Source organism: Nycticebus coucang, chromosome 11 (genome assembly GCF_027406575.1).
Source record: "Nycticebus coucang isolate mNycCou1 chromosome 11, mNycCou1.pri, whole genome shotgun sequence".
NCBI lineage: Eukaryota > Metazoa > Chordata > Mammalia > Primates > Lorisidae > Nycticebus > Nycticebus coucang.
In genome coordinates this window covers 23,009,253-23,033,047 of record NC_069790.1, presented here as the reverse complement: position 1 = coordinate 23,033,047, position 23,795 = coordinate 23,009,253, and the positions used below count along the sequence as shown (strand labels likewise).

General features: G+C 42.4%; 1 protein-coding gene across 2 annotated transcripts in view; it reads left to right on the top strand.

The window, feature by feature from the left end:
* The window catches only part of BMPER (BMP binding endothelial regulator), a 280,186-nt gene that overhangs the window by 56,911 nt on the left and 199,480 nt on the right, over positions 1 to 23,795 (top strand). For both annotated transcript variants that reach the window (XM_053553841.1, XM_053553840.1), the window contains exons 5-6: positions 2,440 to 2,533; positions 6,652 to 6,734. In XM_053553841.1, coding sequence (XP_053409816.1) covers positions 2,440 to 2,533; positions 6,652 to 6,734 — 177 coding nt within the window. The remainder of the gene's footprint in view (positions 1 to 2,439; positions 2,534 to 6,651; positions 6,735 to 23,795) is intronic.

Here is a 23,795-nt window from a genome sequence, read left to right as displayed (position 1 = left end):
AGTTTCAATCAGTCTCATGGTGCAAAGAGACCAGAGCAATAAGTTCTAGTAACACCAAAAGCCCACATTTGTTCCACCCCACAGTTCCCCTGCCTTCTCTCTTTGGTAGTGGCATTCTGAAAGCCATGGTTACAGTGTTTGTTAAGCAAGATACCCACACCCCCTTTGGGATCTAGTATAACCTTTCTATGCAACAGTCCTCTCAGAGGCCTTGAAGGTTCCCAGGTTGTTGCCCTTGGATGAAGACTTGTTTAAATTAAATGGAAGGTATTCTTCCAGAGAGACCATTTTGTGGACTGAGTAACACATTAAGCCATTATCAGTTGCTACCACTGAAACTCCTGTTACTTGTGCTCTGGTTGATGGTCACTCAGTAAGGCCCAGAGGAACAATGCAGGAATCTTGAATTCTTGTTGGAAGAGAACTTAAAAAGTCCAGCAGCCTTCGGAGTCAGGAAATGCTGAACTGCCTGTTGTTTTCAAACTTTGCCTGTTCCCCACTAAATCCAATAATACCGTTCAATGAGCAAAAGTAACCCTGTGCGTAGGGAGCTGTGGGCGGCTCCTCTGCTCGGCTGGTGTGCTCCCTCTGGAGCTTACTCTCTATGTGCTTCCTTCTTTAGGGACTGAGACCTCTTTTCAGAATGCAGGGAATGGCCATGGTCTGGTGCCTCTCAGGGAAGTCTTCGTGTTCCTCCCCAGAAGGACATGATCGCTTCCTTTCTCTGCAGGCTCTTCTCCTCTCCTGGTGCAGCATCAGTGAGAGAGAAGCCGGCAGAGGGCAGTAAGGGAAAGAGGGTCTCTGCCACCAGCATAACTTGCTACTTAACCTCTCTGCACCTCACTTTTGCACCTATAAAGTGGGAGTAGTATAGGGTGGTTGTAAGCAGAAGCCAGAATGTCACTGAAAATGCTCTGGTAGGGGGCCTGCATCGGCTGGGTATAACTTGGCATCAGACAGACAACAGGGAGCCTAATGATCCTGTTTCCATTTGAATTGAATTCTACCGTATTTCTTTTCACTTTTTATTTTTATTTTTTAGAGACAGGTCCTCCCTTGATCACAGCTCACTGCAGCCTCAGACTCTTGGGCTCCAGAGATCCTCTTGCTTCAGCCTCCTGAGTTGCTGGGATGGTGGGTGTGAGCCACCACATCTGGCATCTATCACATTTTTTATACCTTCCTACCAAAGGAGTTCTGATGGCGAAAAACTTACCTTTATTTTTCTGCTTTTAATTTTTTACTGGATGGAAGGGGAAAATCTGAAGATCACAGGGAGGAAATTCTAGGTTTCCTAGACCTGGACCTAACCCGAATCCTCCACCTGGATAGCAGAGACTGAAGGAAAATTGATCTTGGGCCATATGTAGTTTTTTTTTGCATTGCTTTGGTTATGTAACTAAGGCATGGATCTCTTTTTGATGTTGTATATTGCTGGTATTTGGGGGAGTTGTTTTTGTTTGTTTGTTTATTTTTTCTTTCCCAAATGTGACATAGACCACAATAAATTCCCCTGACTGCAGAAACCCCAGACTGGACATGGCATGAACATTTAGGATATAACCCTTCTTGTTGGATTGAGAGAATGTGGTAACAGACATGATAAAGAAAATGACCTAGCTGTCAAATTGTTACATTTGTTTTCAGCCTCTGATGTACATCTCTCCCTAAAACAAAATCAAACAAACAAAACATATATCCATTTACAGAATGGGGAGGGAATCTGGAGAAAATCCTTCAAGGGCAAATTAATTAAAAAAATTTCAGTTGAAAGGTCATACAAGCGTCCCAATATCAGATTGAAAATGACTCACTTGATTTTATTGAGATCTAAAATCTTTATTTTGACATATATAACATAATCTTATAAAAATAGCTATTTTTCTAATATCTAAATTTGTTGCTTGAGGGAATTGAGACCCAGGCTGTATGTGAAGTACATGTCAAGTCTAAGCTTATAGACTTGTATTGTTATTTCTAGCAGACCGCTAAGGATTTCCCATCTTTGGTGCTGGTCTGGGGGATTATGCCTGTACTCCATGTCTCTGAGTTAATGACTTGAAGTGTAACAACAATAATAGAGAATGCAGAAAGTACTGAAAACTTCAAACAATTGTGAGTGAGCAGCAGGACTCTGTCAGATACTGACCAACAGCAAGAAGATTTTAAAAACTAGATCTAATAGAAAGAAAGAAATTAGGTCCAAAGAGAAAGAGTGAAGACAGGGAAAAGAACAGGTGGCAGGATTTGCACCCTGAGTTCTAAAGCACTGGTGGGATGAGCTGGGGTCTTACCTCACAGGCGCCACGGCCCTCTGGACCTGACGCTTACCTCGGCTTTCAGCTTTTTGTGTTGGTTCCTCCAACCTGGCTCGCTCTCCAAAAGAGGAAGTTCTGGGGGATTTCTGGGCTGACTCTGCTGTGGTGCTCTACGTTTTAGGAGGGCGTCATCACGGAATCCGAGGTGCGCTGTGTTGTTCACTGTGAAAACCCTTTGGAGCACCCGGGATCCTCCTGCTGCCCGACATGTCCAGGTAATGTCTGGGGAGGCTGGAGGGCTCCCTGGTGTGGGTATCTCTGTTGTTTCAGAAATGCGTGATTCCTCTCTCCCCACGCCTGCCCGCCGGGTTGGGATTTTCCACACTTTACTTGTCTGTGCACCTAAAGGTTGTAGAGAGCAAACTCCTTTGCATTGAGATGCCTGCTTGGCCTCCTTGGTGTGCCCTATACCAACACACAGTGCTGGAGGTCTTGGCATGGGCTTCTCCAGGCCCGGGAGGCCTGCTTTCCACTCTGCAGGGCCACAGGTAATGCTTATTTTGGAAGAAAAGGCTGTGGCTTTCCCTTGCTTCCAGAAATGTCTTTTTACTGCTTCATAGTGCAATACCTTGGCCAGAGCTTGCTGTGGTGATGAGGTGACCAGATGTTTTCTGAAAACTGAGAGCTGTGTCCCTAAGCGAATTTAGCTTAGGGTTTTGCTGGTCTCAGTTTTTAGTATAGTTCAACGAGTTGGGCCCTCTATCTTTTTTAGAGGGCCCTGATTCCTAGCTGACAGCAAAGGGATCATTTCTTTCCAGTGGCTGGAATGTTTCCTATTACGTTTCTGAACAGGGTTACAAAGGCCTGCTGCATCTTTTCCTGCCCTTACAAACAAGTCTGGGGATTTTGGGGTGAGAGATTTTTTTCCCTGATCTCTTAAGCCACTGGTCCATGGTCTTAGACAGGTGCTCTGCATTTTTTTCCTCATGGGGGGTGAGACTCACAACTACTACTTTGCTTTTGAGGTTAATCTCTAAAGTACCTTCTGTTCTTGGAAACTTTCTATAAAGTGGTTAAGGCACCCTGATGGGATGCAGAGATGAGGCCCTGTTCCTCTCCCACCCACCCTGCCCGATGCTTCCCCCCAGGGGGTTTCAAATGCACTGTAGACCTGAATCCCTTTCAGAGGTCAGTCTTTCCTCAAACTTGAATGACAAAGACAGCCAATTTTCACTGCTTCCAACCTTCCTCAGCTCCCTGGGCAGTCTTTATTTAGCTTCCTTTAGACACTGGGATTTCTATAAAGCTTGTACTGTTCAAGGAGTTTACACAAAGTTCAAAAAGTTGAAAGTAAAATTTTTTTTTGCCCCATAATCCAGTTGTTTGGTGTCTATTAAGCAGAGTTTGCTTGAGGACTTTTTTTACCATGTGATTGTATCAAACAGTTTGTATTATGTAACCATATCCCTAAACGCCTCCGTACCTAGGCATTAGGCATTAAGTTGGATCAGTAGTTCTCTAGGCTGCACGAGAGGATCACCCAGGTCCTGGGGAGCTTTGAAAACTGAATCTCGATGCCAAGGTTGCATCCCAGACCAATCCCATCAGAATCACTGGGGAACCTCGAGGGACCTGTGGTCTCCCAGATAATTTCCACATACAGCCAAGCTCGAGACTGATAACAGAGCAACTCTCATATGACATGTAGATTTAAAAATTGTCATAGCTCTTAAGTATGAATTCAGTTGTGGTTAGTGGTCTTTGCTTTATGGACACAGAATGGACTCAGAGCACCCTCCTCTCACAGCCACAGGACTCTTAAAAGAGCAGCAGGCATGACAGGAACACTAGACACCTCACACACAGGGGTCCTCAAACTGCGGCCCACGGGCCACATGAGGCGGTATGATTGTATTTGTTCCCGTTTTGTTATTTTACTCCAAAATAAGATATGTGCAGTGTGCATAGGAATTTGTTCATAGTTTTTTTTTTTATTTTAAACTATAGTCTAACCCTCCAGTGGTCTGAGGGACAGTGAACTGGCCCCCTGTTTAAAAAGTTTGAGGACCCCTGATATAGAACATCCTTCTCACCTAGGAGATGTATTTTCAGGCTGCCTTTGAAACTGTGGGGACACAAACAGCAGAGTGAATTTATTTCAGCACGTGAAGTTATCACATTTGAGCAGTTGCTTCTTGGTCGAGTTCCCAGGAAGGAAAGGGCTAAGTTCCACAACTGCTCCTTCTACAGTGCTAAGGCCTCATGGCCATCCAGCAAGAGGTGAGGTATTGTCCACTGTTCCCACAGGAAGAAATATGACCCAGTGAGCATTGCCTCCGCCTGAGGGCCGTGAGTGAGCAGTGAGGGGCAAAAGTGGGGTTGGCACCCTGCCCCGCCTGTCCTCTTGCCACTGTGCTGTGCCACCTCCCACACCCACACACACCATAGAGACTGTTCTGCTTTAGTCCAGGAGCTCTGAGAAGCAAAAATTCTTTGGAAGTTTGCATGCCAGTTCCACACACTAGCACCCACTGCCTGGGAAGTTTCTGGGCCCTTAGTTATGGAGTCAGGAGTCAGTTTAGTGCCCTCTCCTTAATTCCCAAGGTCAGCCTTTGGGATGCAAATCAAAAGATTCAGGAGGAGCTGTCTCTAAGGTTACTCTGTCTTGGTGGGGAGGGAGGCCTTGAGCAGCCTAGATAGGGAAAGGGGCATCTTGGGATATTCTCCTTGGTTAACCAGAAGATAGGCATCTGCTATTGATCAGGGAATGGTATTCTGCACAATGACAAACACGTACAGTCTGTGGCCAGTGTCTTCCTGAAACAGATTTCAGAGCATTCGTGGTTATCTGCTCCTTCCGTTTTGTCTGACTCTTGGCTCAGGGAGGTGGGTTTTCATGAGAACGGTTTGCATAGAGTTTTCACTTAAACAGAAATCTGTGTGTCAGAATATGTGCAAGCATGTATGTAAGATTTAAAGACACTTTGTTGGAAGTGTCCTTTAAAGACAATCCTGAGATGCAGCCACAGGGAGGGACCTATGCTTACTAAGTCTTCCTGTGTCACTGAGAATAGCAAGGAGGTGGGTTGGTTGCTAACTCTGGATGTGGGTTTCAAAAAGAGCTTATTCCTGGGGCCTTCTTTAAAAACCACACTTTCACTTGGCAATTGAACTTCAGGTTCAGTAGCATTTGTCTACATGTCTTTGAACAAGGGGCTCCCAGCTTTGAGCTGAATGAGGCCAGTGGCTAGATCAGGTGGGGACAATGCTCATTTTCTCTTGTCAGGAAGCAGCTGTGCAACAGTTTGGTGGCTTCTGCTGATAGCTTTAGTTGGCAGGCCTTCAACACTCATTCTCTGGGGTGTGACACAGTTCTTCACAAAAGCCAGCTTTGCTAAGCTTTGCCTATTGCTGGCTGTGCTTCCAGCACTGTCTACGATGTGGAAAGTGACCTCAGCTATCCTGGCCAAGCATCTCCCACAGCTCATGTGATGTAAGGTTCCTGTCCACCCTGTGTCTCAGGTCATCTGTGACCTTTCTCTAGAAAATGGCAGTGTCCTGGGCGGTGCCTGTGGCTCAAGGAGTAGGGCGCCGGTCCCATATGCTGGAGGTGGCGGGTTCAAACCCAGCCCCGGCCAAAAAACCACAAAAAAAAAAAAAAAAAAAAAGAAAAGAAAAGAAAAGAAAATGGCAGTGTCCTGAGCATCTTTCTACATGGGGACACCTCTTGGGTTTTAGTTCTACAATAGCCAAAGCTGGAGGGGGCCATAGCCCCTTTGACAGAGAGATGGCTGAGCTGAAAACCAGGGTGGCATCCTTTTGTCCTACCTCTGCCTCTTCTCACCCTTGTGCCTGGACCTCTACACAGGGCAGCAGGTGGCTCAGAACTGAGAACTTTATATCCCAGATCCGCCATCTGCCAGCTGGGTGAATGACTTGCCCTGTCTGCCCTGCATTTTCCTCTTCTGTGGGAAGAGTGCTAAGAGTCCCCATGTTGTAGGGTAACTGGGAGCCTATGGCCTGGTGGAGGCTGTGGCCTTCCTGGGTGCTCATCACATGGTAGCCTTTGCATTATCTGCTCTTGAGCTTTTCTGGCCCCTTGGGGTTTGGCTCCCTGGCAGTGATCAGCATGGCCACTGTGCAGCTGTTTAGATGTCCCGCGGGGCTCACTGTACCGCACACTCCTTGCTGGGCTGAGCAGACCTGGGTTCCACCGACATCTCTGTTTTCCAGCATCTTTGGGGTTTCTGGTCCCACCCCAATTTTTTCCCCCCCACTTTAGAGCAATCTTGTCCCCTGGTAAAAGAGGATACACCCTGGGTAGAGGTAGAGATGGAAAAGCAGCAGACAGAAGGATCCCGTCAGGCTGAACAAATGTTTCTCTGCTTTCCAGGCTGCGTGTTCGAAGGTGTGCAGTACCAAGAAGGAGAAGAATTCCAGCCGGAAGGAAGCAAGTGCATCACGTGCTCCTGTGTGGTGAGTCCTGCTGGCTCACCGACGAGTGGGCCTTCAGGTTGACGCTGCTCCTGCTCACCACGCGCCGCCCTGAGCTCCACACGTGCCCTGCCCTCTCAGGAGAAGCATCCTTCTCTCTTGATGTGGGGCCAAGGGAAAAACGATTCCCCACTACTGACATTCTGGGCTGGGTAAATTCTTTGTTGTGGGGTGTCCTGTGCATAGTAGGGTGTTTAGCAGCACCCTTGGTCTCTACCCACTAGATGCTAGGATGCTACAGTTGTCTTTTTTTTTCAGACAGAGTCTCACTCTGTCACTCTCAGTAGAGTGCTATGGCAACATTGCTCACAGCAACCTAAAACTCTTGGGCTCAAGAGATCCTCTTGCCTCAGCCTCCCAAGTACCTGAGACTATAGATGGCCGCCACCACGACTGGCTAATTTTTCTATTTTTATTAGAGACAGTGGTCTCACTCTTGCTCAGGCGGGTCTTAAACTCCTGAGCTCAAGCAGTCCACCTGCCTTGGCCTCCCAGAGTGCTGGGATCTCGGGAGTGAGCCACCATGCCCAGTCAGGACACTGCAGTTGTACCACCAATAATGTCTGCATACACTGTCCAGTGTCCCCTGGAGGGCAAACTTGCTCCCAATTGGAACCATCATCTGCTCCATCTTGCAAATCGGCTCTACTATGGAACTGCTGCTCTAAAGAGTGAAGACGAGAAATTGATTTTCTTCCACCTGCTCCTTTGAGAAGACCACAGGTGGATTTTCTGTTCCTTGGGGCTGGGCAGCTTTTTGTTGAGGCAGCCACTGAGTTTTTTAGGGCAAATGGAAAGCAACGGGGATGAGCACAGCTTGTGACCGTGCATCCTGAAGGCTGGGAACTTGACCTGACCCTAGTCATTTACAGGACAGGAGGAAATTGCCCCAAATCATGGATCAGGGCAGAGGAGGGTTTAGTGAGACAAAACCATGAATTGTCTTCTAAGTATTGGCTTTTAATCCATAGACTACAGGTAGATTCAACATGTTTAGGACTGAAAAAAGGAACTCTCTGTGTGTTACAATTTTAAAGAAATCTACTTTATTCATGCAGTTCAAATTTAGGGTAAAATCATTGGTAGTGGTGGAAGTGGTGATGGTCGTGATGGAGAATCTCCTCTTAACCAGCTGCTCCAAGGTATTTATAGTAAGGAGTTAGTACAACCATGCATTTTTTAAGCTTCGATCCTTTTGTAATAAAGAACATACATTTTCCAACTCACCTGTGACTCAGTATGCATTTCAGAATACTGAAAAGAAAATGCAGGCTGAACTCTAGAATCCCAGTCTCACCAAAGCAGAATCACATGTGGATCATCATAAATCAGAGCAGTTGTCACCTCTCTACCCATCTTTCCTAAAATCTTCCCTCCCTCCTGTAGGAACAAATGCACCCAACCTCGAGTGTCCAAATTAGAGTAAACATGATCAAGGGTGATGGTTTTGTATGGGGGAAAAGAAGGAGGGGGAAAGAGGATGCATATAATAGAATAGATAGACATAGTTTGTAATAACATATACAATATACATCATATACATAATGATATGTAAAAACCAGTAAAGTAATTTACTAATGAAAAGGAACATAAACTTGTGTATTTCAACTCAATTTACATATTTTTCATCTCTTGCTAATTGTGGCTAAATGGCTTTATGTAATATTTTTATGTAAATGATTTCTATTTGTCATTAAATCTCTCCTATTTCTCAATTTTATTTCTTCTATATTGGACGATAAGTTTTTCTGATTTTTAAAAAATTAATCCCATTTTTGGAGGAGTAGATTTGAGGAAAAACAAACCATATTTCAATAGGAAATTGTAAATTTCCTGAGTGAATTATCTTTCAGAGAAAGGTGTGCCAGGAGGAGGTGGCTACACCTCCCTGAGGAGGAAATTTAGGAGGTGACAAGAAGGATGAAATGTTCCTGCAGTTGTACCAGTGACAGTCCTTTCAAATTATACAGGATCAGAGCTGGAAATGAGCTTAGAGGTTATGTGTGCAGGGGTCACAAACTTGAATATACTGAGGAATTCTGATTTCATATGGTTTTGAACACAATGCACACTGAATGAAACACACGTGATATTAAGTTCAGGGCCCTGGAGGTCCTGCTTTCATTTTTCATTGAAAAAAAATTGAAACCCAAAGATTTTTCACTTGCTCAAGTTTTCCTGCTTAGTGACTTCTCTCCAGACCTAGACTCGATCCCTTTCTTATATCCTTATATTCTGATTTCCTGCATTCTTTCTAGTTCTCTGCATTGCTGTCCTCCACTAAAAGATAACCGATGGCTTTGACTATGCTCTTGATGTCAGTATTTAGACTAATTGAACACTTGGGAGAGGGGATGGAGTTCTTGCTTGAGGATAGGACATTTGTGTGCAGGCTTGGGTATAAGGAGCTCATAAGAGCAGTTTTTCTTTCACGAACACAAATATAAGAGGTATACGCTTTCTCTCTCTTTTTTTTTTTGTAGCTCATTATTAAAATAACTTGATTTTAAATATTCTTTCATTTTGCTATCTTTTGATGTAGTACACTAAAAAAATGTAATGTCTTGGCAGCAAATAGCCCCGTCTTGAGAGTGGTAACTGTAGAGCTGTTTGCTTTAGAATGGAATATTCCAAATGTATGGCCTGGCTCTGTGACTGTGAGGCACGCAGGTTGCCAGTATTGCTCTGGCAGCAGGCTTGGAAGCTTTGGCGTGTAAGGTGTGTGGAGGCGTGAGGCCCTTCTTGCTGAGTGTGAGGGCAGAGCTGCAGAAGGGCTTTAGACAGGAGCTGTGTGAGGCCAAACGCTGCACTGAGGAGGTCACAGGGAGGGACGTTTTGTATGTTGGCTGCAGGTTCCATTGTGCAGAAGAAGACTGTGTAATAGTTTATGCTCTGAGAAGTAAGCTCATTCATGCATTTGAGCATGTAGATGGTATTCGTGTACATATAGATTTGTGTGAGTAGACATCTATATTTATAATTGCATTTATCTCTATACACATAATACAAATACATATAAATATGATTATAAATATGAACACAATCATATATATTTACATGTCTAAGTTTGGATTCCCTCAGAAACACACCCTGAGACAAGTATTTGTGTGTAAGTAGTTTGCTTGGGAGGTATAGAAGACTCTGGTGGAAAAGAGTGGAGGTGAGATGAGGAGGGGAGGCAGCCAGTTGAGTAATTTTTTTTTTTTTCTTTTTTTTTTGTGACCTGGAGTCTCTCTTTGTGGCCCAGGCTGGAGCGCCATGGTATCAGCCCAGCTCACAGCAACCTCAGACTCCAAGTTCAGGTGATCCTCCTGCCTCAGCTGGGACTATAGGCACCCACCACAATGTTCAGCTAATTTTTCTATTTTTTGTAGAGACAGAGTCTCACTATTGTTCAGGCTGGTCTCGAACTCCTGACCTCAAGTGATCCTCCTGTTTCTGCCTTCCAGAATACTCTACTAGGATTACAGGGGCAAGCCAATGCACTCAGCCCATTTGAGCAATGTTAGCTGAGGGCTGTGGTCTGAATGTCTCCCAAAATTCATGTGTTGAAACTTATTTCCCAGTGTGGTGGTAATAAGAAGTGGGACCTTTAGGAGGTGGTTCTGCCATGAAATCTCTGTTCTCGTGAATGGATAAGATTCCTTTAAAAAGGAATCAAGGCATGGAGTTCATTTCTTTGGCCTTCTGTCCCTTCTGCCATGTGAGAACACAGTGTCCCTTTCTTCTCGAGGGTGCAGCAGTGAGTCCTTATCTTGGAAGCAGAGAGCAGCCCTCACCAGATACCAAACTTGCCAGCTCCTTGATCTTGGATTTCCCGGCCTTCAGACTTGTGAGAACTAAATTCCTGTTCTTTATAAATTACCCAGTGCCAGAGATTTTATTACAACAGCACAGATGAATGAAGACACTAAGTGAGCTACCACTGTGTATGACCAGAGCTTCATCCTGCTGGGATGAAGCACAAATTCACGCTTCAGAACTTTTTTCACCTGAGTGAAGAGAGCTGAAATATGTATACATCATCACCCATCATTCATTGACTTTCCCAGAGGGTGTTGATAAGGTAACATTTCCAGCCTCCCACTGAGGGGGAAAGGTGGCTTTTAGTAGCACAAATGCAGATAATTCTTGACTTATAGTGGGGTTATGTTCTAATAATTGCATTGTAACTTGAAAATATTTCAAGGTGAAAACGCATTTCATACACCTAACCTACTAACATTAGTCAGCCTACCTTAAATGTGCTCAGGATACTCACATTAGCCTACGGTAGGGCAAAACCATCTAACACAAAGCCTATTTTATGATACAGTATTGAATATCTTATGTGATTTATTGAAAACTATCCTGAAAGTGAAAAATGGAAAGTATGTGCTTTTCACTGGCTGTGTATCACTTTTGCACCCATTGTAAAATTGGGAAATCGTGAAGTTGAAACTTCTGAAGTCAGGGATGAATATATTCACATTTAGAAGTCTAGCTGTGTGCACTAAAGTTGTAAGGGTAGATGGATGTGGGTGGGGCATCAACAGTCAGTTACAACGTATGCGTGTATATATGCGTGTGCACATATGCACATAAACATCTATACCTTACTATATTTGTATATCTGAGCACATGTGTACCTATGTACCTACTCGTGCATATACTCATACACATGCACACACCTCTGGAACACTGGACCACCCATCACTCTCTTATGCTCATGCTGCTGTCCCATCTGGAATTTCTCTCTTCTCTGTATGCCTGGTGAGCGCTCTTCCTTTCTAAGTCTGTTATCACCACTGTATCACAGCTCCCTGAGCATCCCATCGCCCAGGAAGAAGCATCAGTTTTCTTATGCTTATTACTCCTGAATTTTCTTAAGCTTCTTATTCCTGAAGCTTCCTGGCTCACCCTTACTAGCTTACCTGCCAACTTTCCTTCCCTCCTCCCCCCCCCCCCCACACACACTCACACACACTCTTCTAGGTGAGCACTTGCCCTGTCAGGGGTTTACTCTCCTGTTCTCTGTGTTGGTTTCAGAAGGAGCTATGTCTTTGTGTGTCTGTCTTTCTGTCCTCAGTGCTCAGCACCATGGGTGCTCCGTGATGTAAGCACCCTCCTCTCTCTTTTGTACTGCTATCTCTTGATGTAGTACAGTAAGAAACAGTCATGTTTTCTCTCCCATGCTGTGACTTCTGCCCTTTCAAGCTGGCCAGCCCATTCTTGCCTGAGAGAATACTGTAGTGAGCTATCCCTCTGTCATTAGCTTGCTCTTTGCCTTGGAGCACCCCCTGTGGAGGAATGTGTGTGTGAAGCATTCTTCATATGTATTATCTGTCTCTGATGTATGAACTGCCAGCTCTCAGTGCTATCCCCCACTCTCAAGTGAATTTCATATATGCCATGTGGTTTGGATTTCCAGTCCAACCCACTTAGCTACACTCTTCAAATTTGTGAAAATGTGTGTCTCCTCATGTTTTTGTGATGTGGTGACAGAGGGGAAGACCACCAGAAAGGCACTTCATCTCATTGAGCTGGATTCCTAAGATAATGAAACAAATGCCTTACACATGATTTTATATCCTGATTTTTGTTGGGCTGTCTATATGGCATTCCAGACAGTTGAGAACACGATAATGTTTGAGGATTATCTGGATGGGATTACACAACTACTTGCTTTTTCACCCATTTCAGAAGTGGACTGTCTAACATTTTTAGGTGTGAATATCATCATGACTCACTTAGAAAATGCAGCACTTTGTTATCACTTGTTAAATTGCTTCATCCCTGTTTACCCATTATACAAATAAAAAGCCAAAAGACGCTTCTTCAGTGTTAGTATTAATCAGGGAGCGACAGATTGAGTTCCCCTAGCTGATCCATAGAGCTGTCTGAGTCACATTAGAGTGTGTCCTTTGTGTGATGTTTTCAGTGTGAATAAGTACTATACCCATTTTTAAATGGAAAAGGGATTCTTTCCTAAGATGGAAGCAAAGAATAACTTATTATGCGTACTTCATGTTGGTTAAAGCACACATTTGCTTCCGTGTGGGTTAAGCTTGACTTTTCATTACCTGCCTAACTGTGCAGCAAACAGATTTATGTGCTTTTGTTCAGTCAAATTTTCAGGGAGCAGGATGGTGGCAGTTGGCACAGACACTTCTGTAAAATCTGTTTTCATGGTTATAAGACTAGAGATCAAGGTGCCAATGAGACTGTTTGTGTGGTTTTAAGAATGATGTGGGTTCAGCATTCTTGGAAATTGCTTACAAGAGGGAGTATAGCCCAGAGTTGTAGGATACTCTTAACAGGGCTGCAGGTCCTCAGTCTGTAAAACCAGCCAAATTAAGTGGCCAAGATCAATTACTTTTGCTGACAAAGGCACATTAAGTTCAGAGGATTTTTACCAATAAACATGGCTTGTTAATGGGCTGTCTGTGATGAAGGAGCTGTGCTTTATTGGCTCTTAGAAGCCCTGAAGTCCATAAACACCTTTGCTCTCACTTACACTTTAGATATTGCAAAGTGCTGTCTCTCAGGGAATGTGAAACTCTGAGGAGGGTTATTTGAAGAGAACAAAGAGAATGGAGATCTCCATGGTTTCCCATTCCTCTTAGACCGAATTCTGGAAGATGCTCTGGACAGCCCAGTGGGGTCAGGCCCTTGCCGACCCCTCTGGCCTCATTTCTGCAGCTCCCCCTGTTGTCCCTGTTATGGCCGCTCTGGCCTCAGACACAACCTCTGTGTCCTGCTAGAAGAGGGTGAAGAAATGCAGCATCTCATCCCTGGTCCAGGCCCACTGAGCTCAAGTCTGCACTTTAACAAGATCCCTAGAGGCTTCATCTGCCAAATAGTTTGTCAAGCAGCTCATGCCCTTTACCTGAGTTGCCTTTTCTTTTACCTCTCCTTTCTTCTTTTGCCTGTGGTCCCCCCCATGCCTCAGGGGTACCCACTTATCCTACACTTTGAAGTCCGAACATTCCTTCTTCTAGGAAGCTTGTTCTCACTCCCGAGAGTAATCACTGTCTGTTGTTAAAACCTTTTCTAGCACTCCATTCTTACTTCCCAAACATCTAAAGTGATTTGTAGTGGTATATTTTTGTTGGTGATGATTTTATTTAACTCCATTCATGAGGATAGAATGATGACTTTGTATCTGAATCACATAATGGGTATATACAATCACCACTGAATTCATGAACAAATGGTGACTTTTATTTCCCTTCTTTCCCCACTGCCCCTCTCCCCTTTTTCCTACTCCTCCCATCCACTGCAAACATTTTGTGTTTGCTAGTTCAGCAGGGTTCAGACACGCACATCACCGTGGATGAGCTCAGAGAGAAAGACGAATCTATGTTCTACTGCTGTAGCACTTAATAAAAATTATTTGGTATGGAACATGTCTGGCTTCCCTGGGGGGATGTCTTGTTTGAAAAGCATTTCTAACCCTCAGAGATTCCCACTACTCCTGATGGCAGGAAACTATGGTGGCAGGAAGCAGTCACCAGTGATCTGGGCCACTTGCTGTGGCAGAGCTTTTAAAAGAGAGTATACTCTCTTGCCCTTGGAGTTGACCTTGACCCGAAGTATGAGGGAGACATATCTGAGCTCCTCCTGCTCCATGAGCTGAATTACACTTCCCTGCAATGGGAGGCAGAGGGATACCTCACCATGTCTGTGATCCTACAATGTCACAAACATCCAACTCACAGATTCCCAACCATGCCGTATCTCCTTTGATGTGGGGACTTGGGACTCTGAATGCCCAAACCTTCTCTCATGGCCTTTGCCTTACTTGAGAGAATATATGCAATTTGGTGCATTTTAGTCATAAGCTGTCATTATATCTTCCCTGTCCATGGGGAGCAATTTGGCTACATCTGGGCAATAAATTGGAGAATTGAGCAATTATTGAGCAAATTAGATCAATGTGGGCAGTTTATCTAACTAGTACAGGCCAAAAAGCCTCAGAGGAGTTTTCAAAACTTGTCTGAAATATTGGTGTAATAGCTGCAGTGTTCCATTCTTTGATGTGTGTGTATGCACCATCACCCTGAGGATAGAAAGGTCTTCATTTTGAACAGTCAATTGAAAAAACAAGTCATTTCTTAAAAGGCTGAATAGCTCTTTGGAGGGACCTCTGGCTTGCTTAAAAAAGCAGCTTGCATTCTGCCAGTTTTGTAGCTGGACCACAAGGTTGTGAATCATGGTGTTTTGTGTTAGAATGAATCTGAGTAGTTGTGATCTCCCTGTCCACTAAAGCTTCCATTAAAAGGTCTGCTGTTGCCGTTCTCCTTGGGCTGAATCCACACATGTATAGCCACTGCTATGGCATGTTGAATTCTGGCTTCTTGAATATATCACCCAAATGACCTGTTTTTAAGGCAAAGCTGTGTTAATTGTTTATCATGGTCTTTAATTATCATCTTGATGTAACCTTAATAGCATCTTGGAAGGAAGAGGGCAAAATTGGGGGTATTTATGAGGTTTGGAGGGCTCGGCTTAAGGCAGGTCTTTCAATGTAAGGGGTTGATTTGGATTGGGAAAATCTCACAATATACTAGTTTAGAGTTGGTGGAAACAGCAAGGCACATCTTAAAATGTTGAGTTATCTGTGTTACTGGATAGGACTTTCAGTGAGTTGAATAGTTTCATCAAGTTTCTGAAACCAACAGGAGGCTTAAATTTTTTTATATTAAAAATATTGGAATAGGGCAGCACCTGTGGCTCAAAGGAGTAGGGTGCCGGCCCCATATGCCAGAGGAGGCGGGTTCAAACCCAGCCCCGGCCAAAAAAAAAAAAAATATATATATATATATATATATATATGAATAAATGTTCTATATTTTAAATCCTCTTACCCCTGACTTATGTGTTTTCAGACAAATGCTGAATTTTAATCTTCATATATGTATTTTTGTGGCTTTTAAGAATCTTTATGATTATGGGGCAGCGCCTGTGGCTTAGTCGGTAAGGCACCGGCCCCATATACCAAGGGTGGCGGGTTCAAACCTGGCCCCAGCCTAACTGCAACCAAAAAATAGCCGGGCGTTGTGGTGGGCGCCTGTAGTCCCAGCTACTCGGGAGGCTGAGGAAAGAGAATCACTTAAGCCCAGGAGTTGGAGGTTGCTGTGAGCTGTGTGAGGCCACGGCACTCTACCGAGGGCCATAAAGTGAGACCCTGTCTCTACAAAAAAAAAAAAAAAAAAAAAAAAGAATCTTTATGATTATGACTTTATACATACAAGTCTAGCAAGTTTAAACTCATATTGAATTTCAGCTTTGGGCTTTTAGCCTAAGTGTACATCACTGTGATGCCAGAGTGGACCAAGAACACAGATCTGTCACCTCCCAGTGGTTGGAGAATGGAGACATTACGACATGTAGTACGTCTCCTCACCAAGAAATTATGAATACACAAAGAAAATGTGATAGTTTCTGGGACAGAGCCATCCTCCTTGTTTCTACTTCAAAGATGGAGAGAAAATAAATGTTAATTTGGTAGGGATCATCTAACCCTAGTAATAAATAGTCTACTGAAAAAGTTTAAGCATCAATTTCAGATATCCCTCCTTGGAGATTTTTATGGAGGAGTTGGGATCACCTAGACATGTGGTTCAGAACCACTAGGTTCTGAAAATTTAATTTATCCTCTGTCAGAATGGAAGCGAAATTGGGTAATTGCTTTTGAACAGATGAGTTCTTCTGTCTATCTAGGAAGCAGGTGCTTTTAGAAATTTGAGTGGAGTTCGGAATAGGTAAGGACAGTTGGTGGAAGAATAGCTCAATTGATTAAGTCTCATCCCATTGTGTCCTTGCAGAGACCATCCTATTTAATTTTTCTCATCCTTTTTATTCTTTTGGTCTGTCAGATGATGATCCCTTTATGTCCTCTAAAAATCCCAGGAAAAGGGTGGCACCTGTGGCTCAGTGGGTAGGGCATCAGCCACATACACCTAGGCTGGTGTGTTTGAACCCAGCCCGGGCCAGCTAAACAACAATGACAACTGCAACAACAACAACAACAAAATAGCTGGGCATTGTAGTTGGCACCTGTAGTCCCAGCTACTTGGGAGGCTGAGGCAAGAGAACTGCTTAAGCCCAAGAGTTTGAGGTTGCTGTCAGCTGTGATGCCATGGCACGAGTTTAGGCACTGAGCCCTCAAAAATGAGGGGGAATTCAGTTTTCTCTCCAGAAAATCACTATCTTGTGTTTATTTAATTAAAAATAAACCCCAAATGAAGCCATAGTGCAACATTTTTGTGCCACAGATAGAGTATTTTATGATTATTGCAAAAGCCCCAGATAGATGGAAAAATAGAAATAATTGTACATCTCAGCGATAACTACTGTTAATATGATTTTTAATATATTTAATTCCAACCATTTTCTTCCTTATTTATTTATAGCTAGATAACTAAATAGGATCACATTCTCTAGGCAGTTTTGTATCTTTGTTATTTTCATTTAACATTATATATTGTGAATATATTTACATTTCATGAAAAAGTCGAAAATATTTTAATAGCTATATAATAGTCTACCATACTACATTTAAGCATTTTCTGGTGTTAAAAATGAGCATTTTCAGCCTTCACTGTTATGAGTAATGTGACAAATACCTTTGGAATTTCATCTTTTTTGTTTTTTTTCTGATTATTTCCTTAGGCTAAGTTCATTGAAATATAATTAGTGGGTCAAGGATATAGATACTTTAAGTGGTATGTGTGTGTGCTACTGAAATGCTTCAGATAAATTTCTACTCCAATTAACAGTATGTAAATGTACATCAGAATTATTTCCCTTGGGAAATCTTATTGTCATGGCATTTGGCTTTTAAAACTGAATATTTTCTGTATGTTTATTAATCATCTGTTTTCTTCTGTAAATTGTGTTTTTATTTCTAATTTTCCTACTGGGTGATTAAAATTTTATTGAAGTTTATACACATATGTATAAGACGTGTTCCCTTTTCTCCTCATCCACGCTGTGAAGGTGTGCTTTTGAAAACGCCTAAACAATGGCTGTGTGCAGCTTGACCTTAGCGTGTGTATGCCTGGTGAATAATGGCAGGTTTGGTAAAATCCCGTGTCTTCTTCCAATCTTTACTCCTCAAATCTTGATCCAAATATATCAACAAAGAGAAAGTGAGTCAGCACTGTTAGCTTCCAAATTTAATTAGTCCAAGGCTTTTCTGTATTTAAGCTCCTCCTTTTTCTATCTCTAACTCCTTTGTTTCAAGATCCTGACCTTCTGAACCTGCTCCCATACTAACATGAATCATATTTTGAGTTTGTACACTGCCCCCTCACTTACTCATGGCTTGGTAGCTTCTCAGAAACTTCCAGCCTCTCTCTTTCCCTCTTGGCTTATAAGGAGAAGTGCCCCTCTGCTACCCAAAGCCGATCCTCCATTTGGGCTTTTGGGACTGTTCCTTCATACCTCTCCCAAAACCTTGTTCTGTGTTTTAGATTTCTTTTTCTTTTTTTTAATTAAATCATAGCTGTGTACATTAATGTGATCATGGGGCACCATACACTGGTTTTATAGACTGTTTGACACATTTTCATCACATAGCCTTCCCGGCATTTTCTTAGTTATTGTGTTAAGACATTTATATTCACCATTTACTAAGTTTCACATATACCCTTGTAAGATGCACCATAGGTGTGGTCCCACCAATCAACCTCCCTCTGCCCATCTTCCCCCCTCCCTCCCCTCCCTCTCTCCGTTCCCCATATTCTCGGGTTATAACTGGGTTATAGCTTTCATGTGAAAGCCATAAATTAGTTTCATAGTAGGGCTGAGTACATTGGATACTTTTTCTTCCATTCTTGAGATACTTTACTTAGAAGAATACGTTCCATCTCCATCCATGTAAACATGAAAGAGGTGAAGTCTCCCTCTTTCTTTAAGGCTGCATAATATTCCATGGTGTGCATATACCACAATTTATTAATCCATTCATGGATCAATGGGCACTTGGGCTTCTTCCATGACTTAGCAATTATGAATTGGGCTGCAATAAACATTCTGGTACAAATATCTTTGTTAGGATGTGATTTTTGGTCTTCTGGGTATATACCTAGTAGAAGAATTGTAGGATTGAATGGCAGGTCTATTTTTAGATCTCTAAGTGTTCTCCAAACATCTTTCCAAAAGGAACATATTAGTTTGCATTTCCACCAGCAGTGTAGACATGTTCCCTTTTCTCCACATCCACGCCAACATCTCTGGTCTTGGGATTTTGCGATATGGGCTAATCTTACTGAAGTTAGATGATATCTCAAAGTAGTTTTGATTTGCATTTCTCTGATGATTAAGGATGATGAGCGTTTTTTCATATGTCTGTAGGCCATGCACCTGTCTTCTTCAGAGAAGTTTCTCTTCAAGCCCCTTGCCCAGCCTGTGATGGGATCACTTGTTCTTTTCTTGCTTATCTCTGTGGATTCTGGTTATTAAACCTTTGTTGGAGACATAACCTGCAAATATCTTTTCCCATTCTGAGGGCTGTTTGCTTGCTTTACTTACTGTGTTCTTGGCTGTGCAGAAGCTTTTTAGTTTCATCAAGTCCCAGTAGTGTATTTTTGAAGCTGCTTCAATTGCCCGGGGGGTCCTGTGGAAGACTGGAACTGGACCCACACCTTTCACCATTAACTAAGATAGACTGGATTAAAGACTTAAACTTAAGACATGAAACTATGAAAATACTCGCAGAGAGTGCAGGGAAAACCCTTGAAGAAATCAGTCTGGGCGAGTATTTTATGTGTTTTAGATTTCAAGTTCCAAGTGGACAGGCAGAATGAATTTGAATACCTTTGAATACTGTGCCCTGCACACAGGAAATAATAAATATTTGACAAAATAACAAGTCTTTTAAGTAGTTGATTTGAGTATCCAACTTTCTACCTTCCTACTTGGGTCTCAGTTCAATCTTGAAGGCAGAAAGGTCAATATTCACTTTCTTCTTTTAATGAGGGTGGTTACATGAAGGATTCATGATAAATCTGTAAAGGAAGAGACTCCACACTAAAGCATTTGCTGAGGCGCCTTTAGAGTGGTTATGTGAAGAGAATGAGGCAGGGTGAACACACAGGGTGGCGAGTCTGAGAACATTCCGTGGTGTGGGTTAAAGAGAGAGGAAGCATTCATTATTAAAAGTACAAGAAATATTCTACTTGTGTCAGCAAAATAGAATAAAATGCAGGTGTTAGAGTACTTTAAGACTTTTCCAGAACTTTCTGATCTTTTTCTCCATGATCACCTAGATAACTTAATTTTTTTTTCTTAATTGGTATCTCTGAGTCTGCTGCCCTGCTGTTCCTTTCCTGGTTTCTGCTTCATGGATGCTTTCCCTCCTGGCTCTTTGTTCCTTCTTTCCCACCGCCTCCCTTTGCCTGGCATTTCTAGTCTCCTTGAGCTGCCCGTCTTCCATTCTCGTCAGCAGCTCTGCGTGATAAACTGGTATTAGGGAAGTACCATGATTCATTTTCATTGCTATCTCTCCTTGAATAACCATCCCAGACTTTTGCACACACTAGATATGGAAGAAATACTTTTGAATGAATGGATTACACATTTTGGCACCTTTTAAATGTCATTCAAATGTTCTATTTGGAGAGTGGCAGTGCTTTTGTGGTCCTGTGAATGGCTTCAATTACCCCCATTCCCTCAGAGTGGAATTTTAAATGGTACCACTTGTTTGGTATGTAAGTAGCCATGTGCTTGGACCCCAGGGAGCCACAGTCCTCCCCAAAGATTGGGGAATACTGAGCCACAAGCACACAAGGAGAAGCGTATTTCCTCTGCACACATCCAACATTCTCGTCCCAAGCCCATCTCCGTGCCTATACTGAGTCAGTGAATCACGCTTTCGAAATCCACCTAAGTTCTCTAGGTGGGGGTTAGAAGAGCCAGCTTGAAATATAGAGCAGACTGTGCTGTTTGGAAAGGACACAGGCCTCTGGGAGCTGGGTGAACCTTCTGTGTGAGGAGCACTATAACATGCACAAATGACCAGGAGTTAGTGCCAGTGTCACACAAATCTGTCACGGCGTCACAGGACTCTGTTTACTGCTCTTGTGCTCTTGTTCCTCTTTTCTGTTCTCTATTATACATGAAACAAAATCAATGTGATCATGATTAATAATGTTAGATACCAGATGTTAAACTGTAAGATCACGTGTGGACTTTTTAAACCTCTACTGCTAGATTTAAACAAAGAAAAAAGTTAATATTTGTAATGAATAGAAAGGAAGGCTATAGTTTACTTATGACATTTTATTTTATTATATTTTATTTTATGTTAATATAAGGGTGCATATTATTTTACATTGTTTGCGTTTCTAAGGTAAAATCAAGTTGTAGCTGTGTTCCTCCCCAGAAAGTGTGCCATATACTAGTACACTGAACCACTGAGGTGGGAAAATTACCCAACGCCCTCTTCCTCTCTTCTTGAGTCTGTGTTTTTCTCTCATATGGGACTGTAGTTGTTAATTTACTAGTTTCAACTTAGTATTGAGTACATGAGATGCTTGATTTTCCATTCTTGTGATCTTTTATTTGGGAGAATGTTCTCCAAACCTTTCCAGGTAAACACGAATGATACACAGTCTCCATCTTTTTTATGGCTGAATAGTACTCCATGGTATACATTTACCACAGTTCATTAATGCATTCATAGATTGATGGGCACTTGGGTTGTTTCCACATCTTTGCAATTGTGAATTGAGCTGCTATAAACATTTGAGTACAAATGTCATTATAATAAAATGACTTTTTCTTTTGGGTAGATGCCTAGTAATGAAATTCTCTTTAGATGGGAGCAGGGAGGTACTGTTCCATTTTTGGTCTGATTAAATGTAAATTTTTAATTTAGTGAAACATCAACAAAAGCAGTTACTCATTATGAAGGAGTATCCTTTGATCATACTAAAGAACTAAAAATACTAGAGAAGTTAGTTTTAAATTTCAAAATGAGTATGAAGAATTACTTTTGATACATCATTCATACTGACATATATCTTAATTTTTTAATGGTTTCTTTTGATGAAACAAGCTTTTAATATCTTTTCACATGTTATATTGCAGAGCTGTGTTGATTTTAGGGATTTTTTCCCCACTGGTTGGGGTTTCTGAATGTGATTGGCAAATGCTAAGGAGTGACTCCTCTTGACATTAGTGAGAAATGCATTTCTTTTCAGTTTCAAGTTCAAGAACAGGAGAGGGAGGGGACTCTTGAGAATTTGGGGTTTTGTTATTATGTTTTCAGCATCTGTAATATTCATAAACAATGAACACAGCTGTCTTTAATAACTAAGCCCGCTAACTGAACGAACACAGGACATGCCAGGAAAACATCAGTCTGTTTAAGAGGATTTTTTTATTTATTTCGTACACAGAAATTTTCAAAGATTGAAGCAAGATTTCATTTCTAATGAAATTGAGTGTTTACCTTAAACTTCTATCATTAAATAAAATCATTTGAACAAGGACTAGGAAAAGTGCAGTGAAGTTTTTGATATTTTTAGAAGTTTTGCCTTTGCTACTATATTGTTCTGATTGGTTTGAGGGCATGAGGATGGGTTCTATATCCCATGCTGGGGATTGTTGTGGACAGAAGGTCACTTGTCTGGGAGTGAGTCCTGTCCTGGCAAGCAATGTGACCTGGAACCTTCCTATTAAGCTCTCTGGGCACCAGTAAAATAAGCTCATTAGAAACTTTCTAGTTCTACAATTCTATAACTTTCTGGCTCAGAAAAGGCCTTCATTTTCCTAGGAAACAAGTTATTTGAGTGACTGTAAATACCAATTAATAGAAATTATTTTTTCTTTCTTTCTTTTTTTTTTTTTGCAGTTTTTGGCCAGGGCAGGGTTTGAACCCACCACCTCCGGTATATGGGGCTAGTGCCCTACTCCTTTGAGCCACAGGCACCATCCAGAAATTATTTTTTCTAATATAATAACATTGTATTTCTTAGCCTCTTTGAAATTGACTATGGGAAAGGCATTCCAGCGGTGTGATATGGTGCCACGTTAGTATAAAACCAGGCAGTTAAGATTGATGGGTTTCTGGAAGAGTTTTGAGGTTCTCTAAGAAGACAGAGTCCTCTGCCTTTTTGGCAGAGTTGGTTCTATGGGGCCTGTGCAGATGTTAGGGTGTTGCTTTCTCCTCTGTGTTAATCCTTGCTCCTCCCCCTTCCAGGTGTCGGCCAAATGTGGCACAGAAGAGGCCTGAGTTTTCCATGGGTTGAGGTAGCCATGATCAGAGGCTTCACAGAGTCAGGGGTCAACTTGGGAGTTCCATACAAACCTGGGATCTGGCCTCACAGAGGCCACTGTGCCCTGGTGTGAGGGAAATGGCCTCTGGAGCCAGTCAGACTGGGGTTTATCTTAGCTCTGCACCCTCTAGCAAGTTCATACGGTGCTGAGCCTGACATTCTTTTTTATAGAATGGAGAACTGTTTCTGGGCCCAGCAACTTTATGTTTTCATCTTCAATCTCTAGTCTCCTTGCTGTAGCAGAGGACCTTTGGAGCTATTTCTTGCATAAAGACCTTTATGTCCAACAAAAAGGAGAAACATCCTTGCTCCTCGTTATAGGAATAAAAGAGCAGATTTCAGTAAAACTGTAGGGCTTTGAAGGCCCAAACACCCTCCCCCCTTTTTAAAATAAAAGAAGTGCCAGATGGTTGTCAGGATTTCATGGACTGATACACGCTCTGCCTGGTGACCAGCTTCTAGATACCTTTCCTTTCCTGCATGGCTGAATGAGTTTTAGCTGTGGGCCTTTGATGGTTTCCCACTTGAATTCACTCTTTAGGATGTCCATTTGTATATTAAACCTAAATATTTAATCCGGAGTTTCCTGGTTTGGTTTTCTGAAGAGAAACTATCAAATGGCTTGTTTTTTGTTTTTTTTTTGCTATGATTTGTTGCCCTTCACAGAAGACTCCGTGAACAAGCCTCTTCTTTATCTTCAAATATGCTGGTGCCTTTCTTTTTTGCTCATAGGGAGATAGCATTCTGTAGTCCGAATCATTTCTTTTCTTCACTT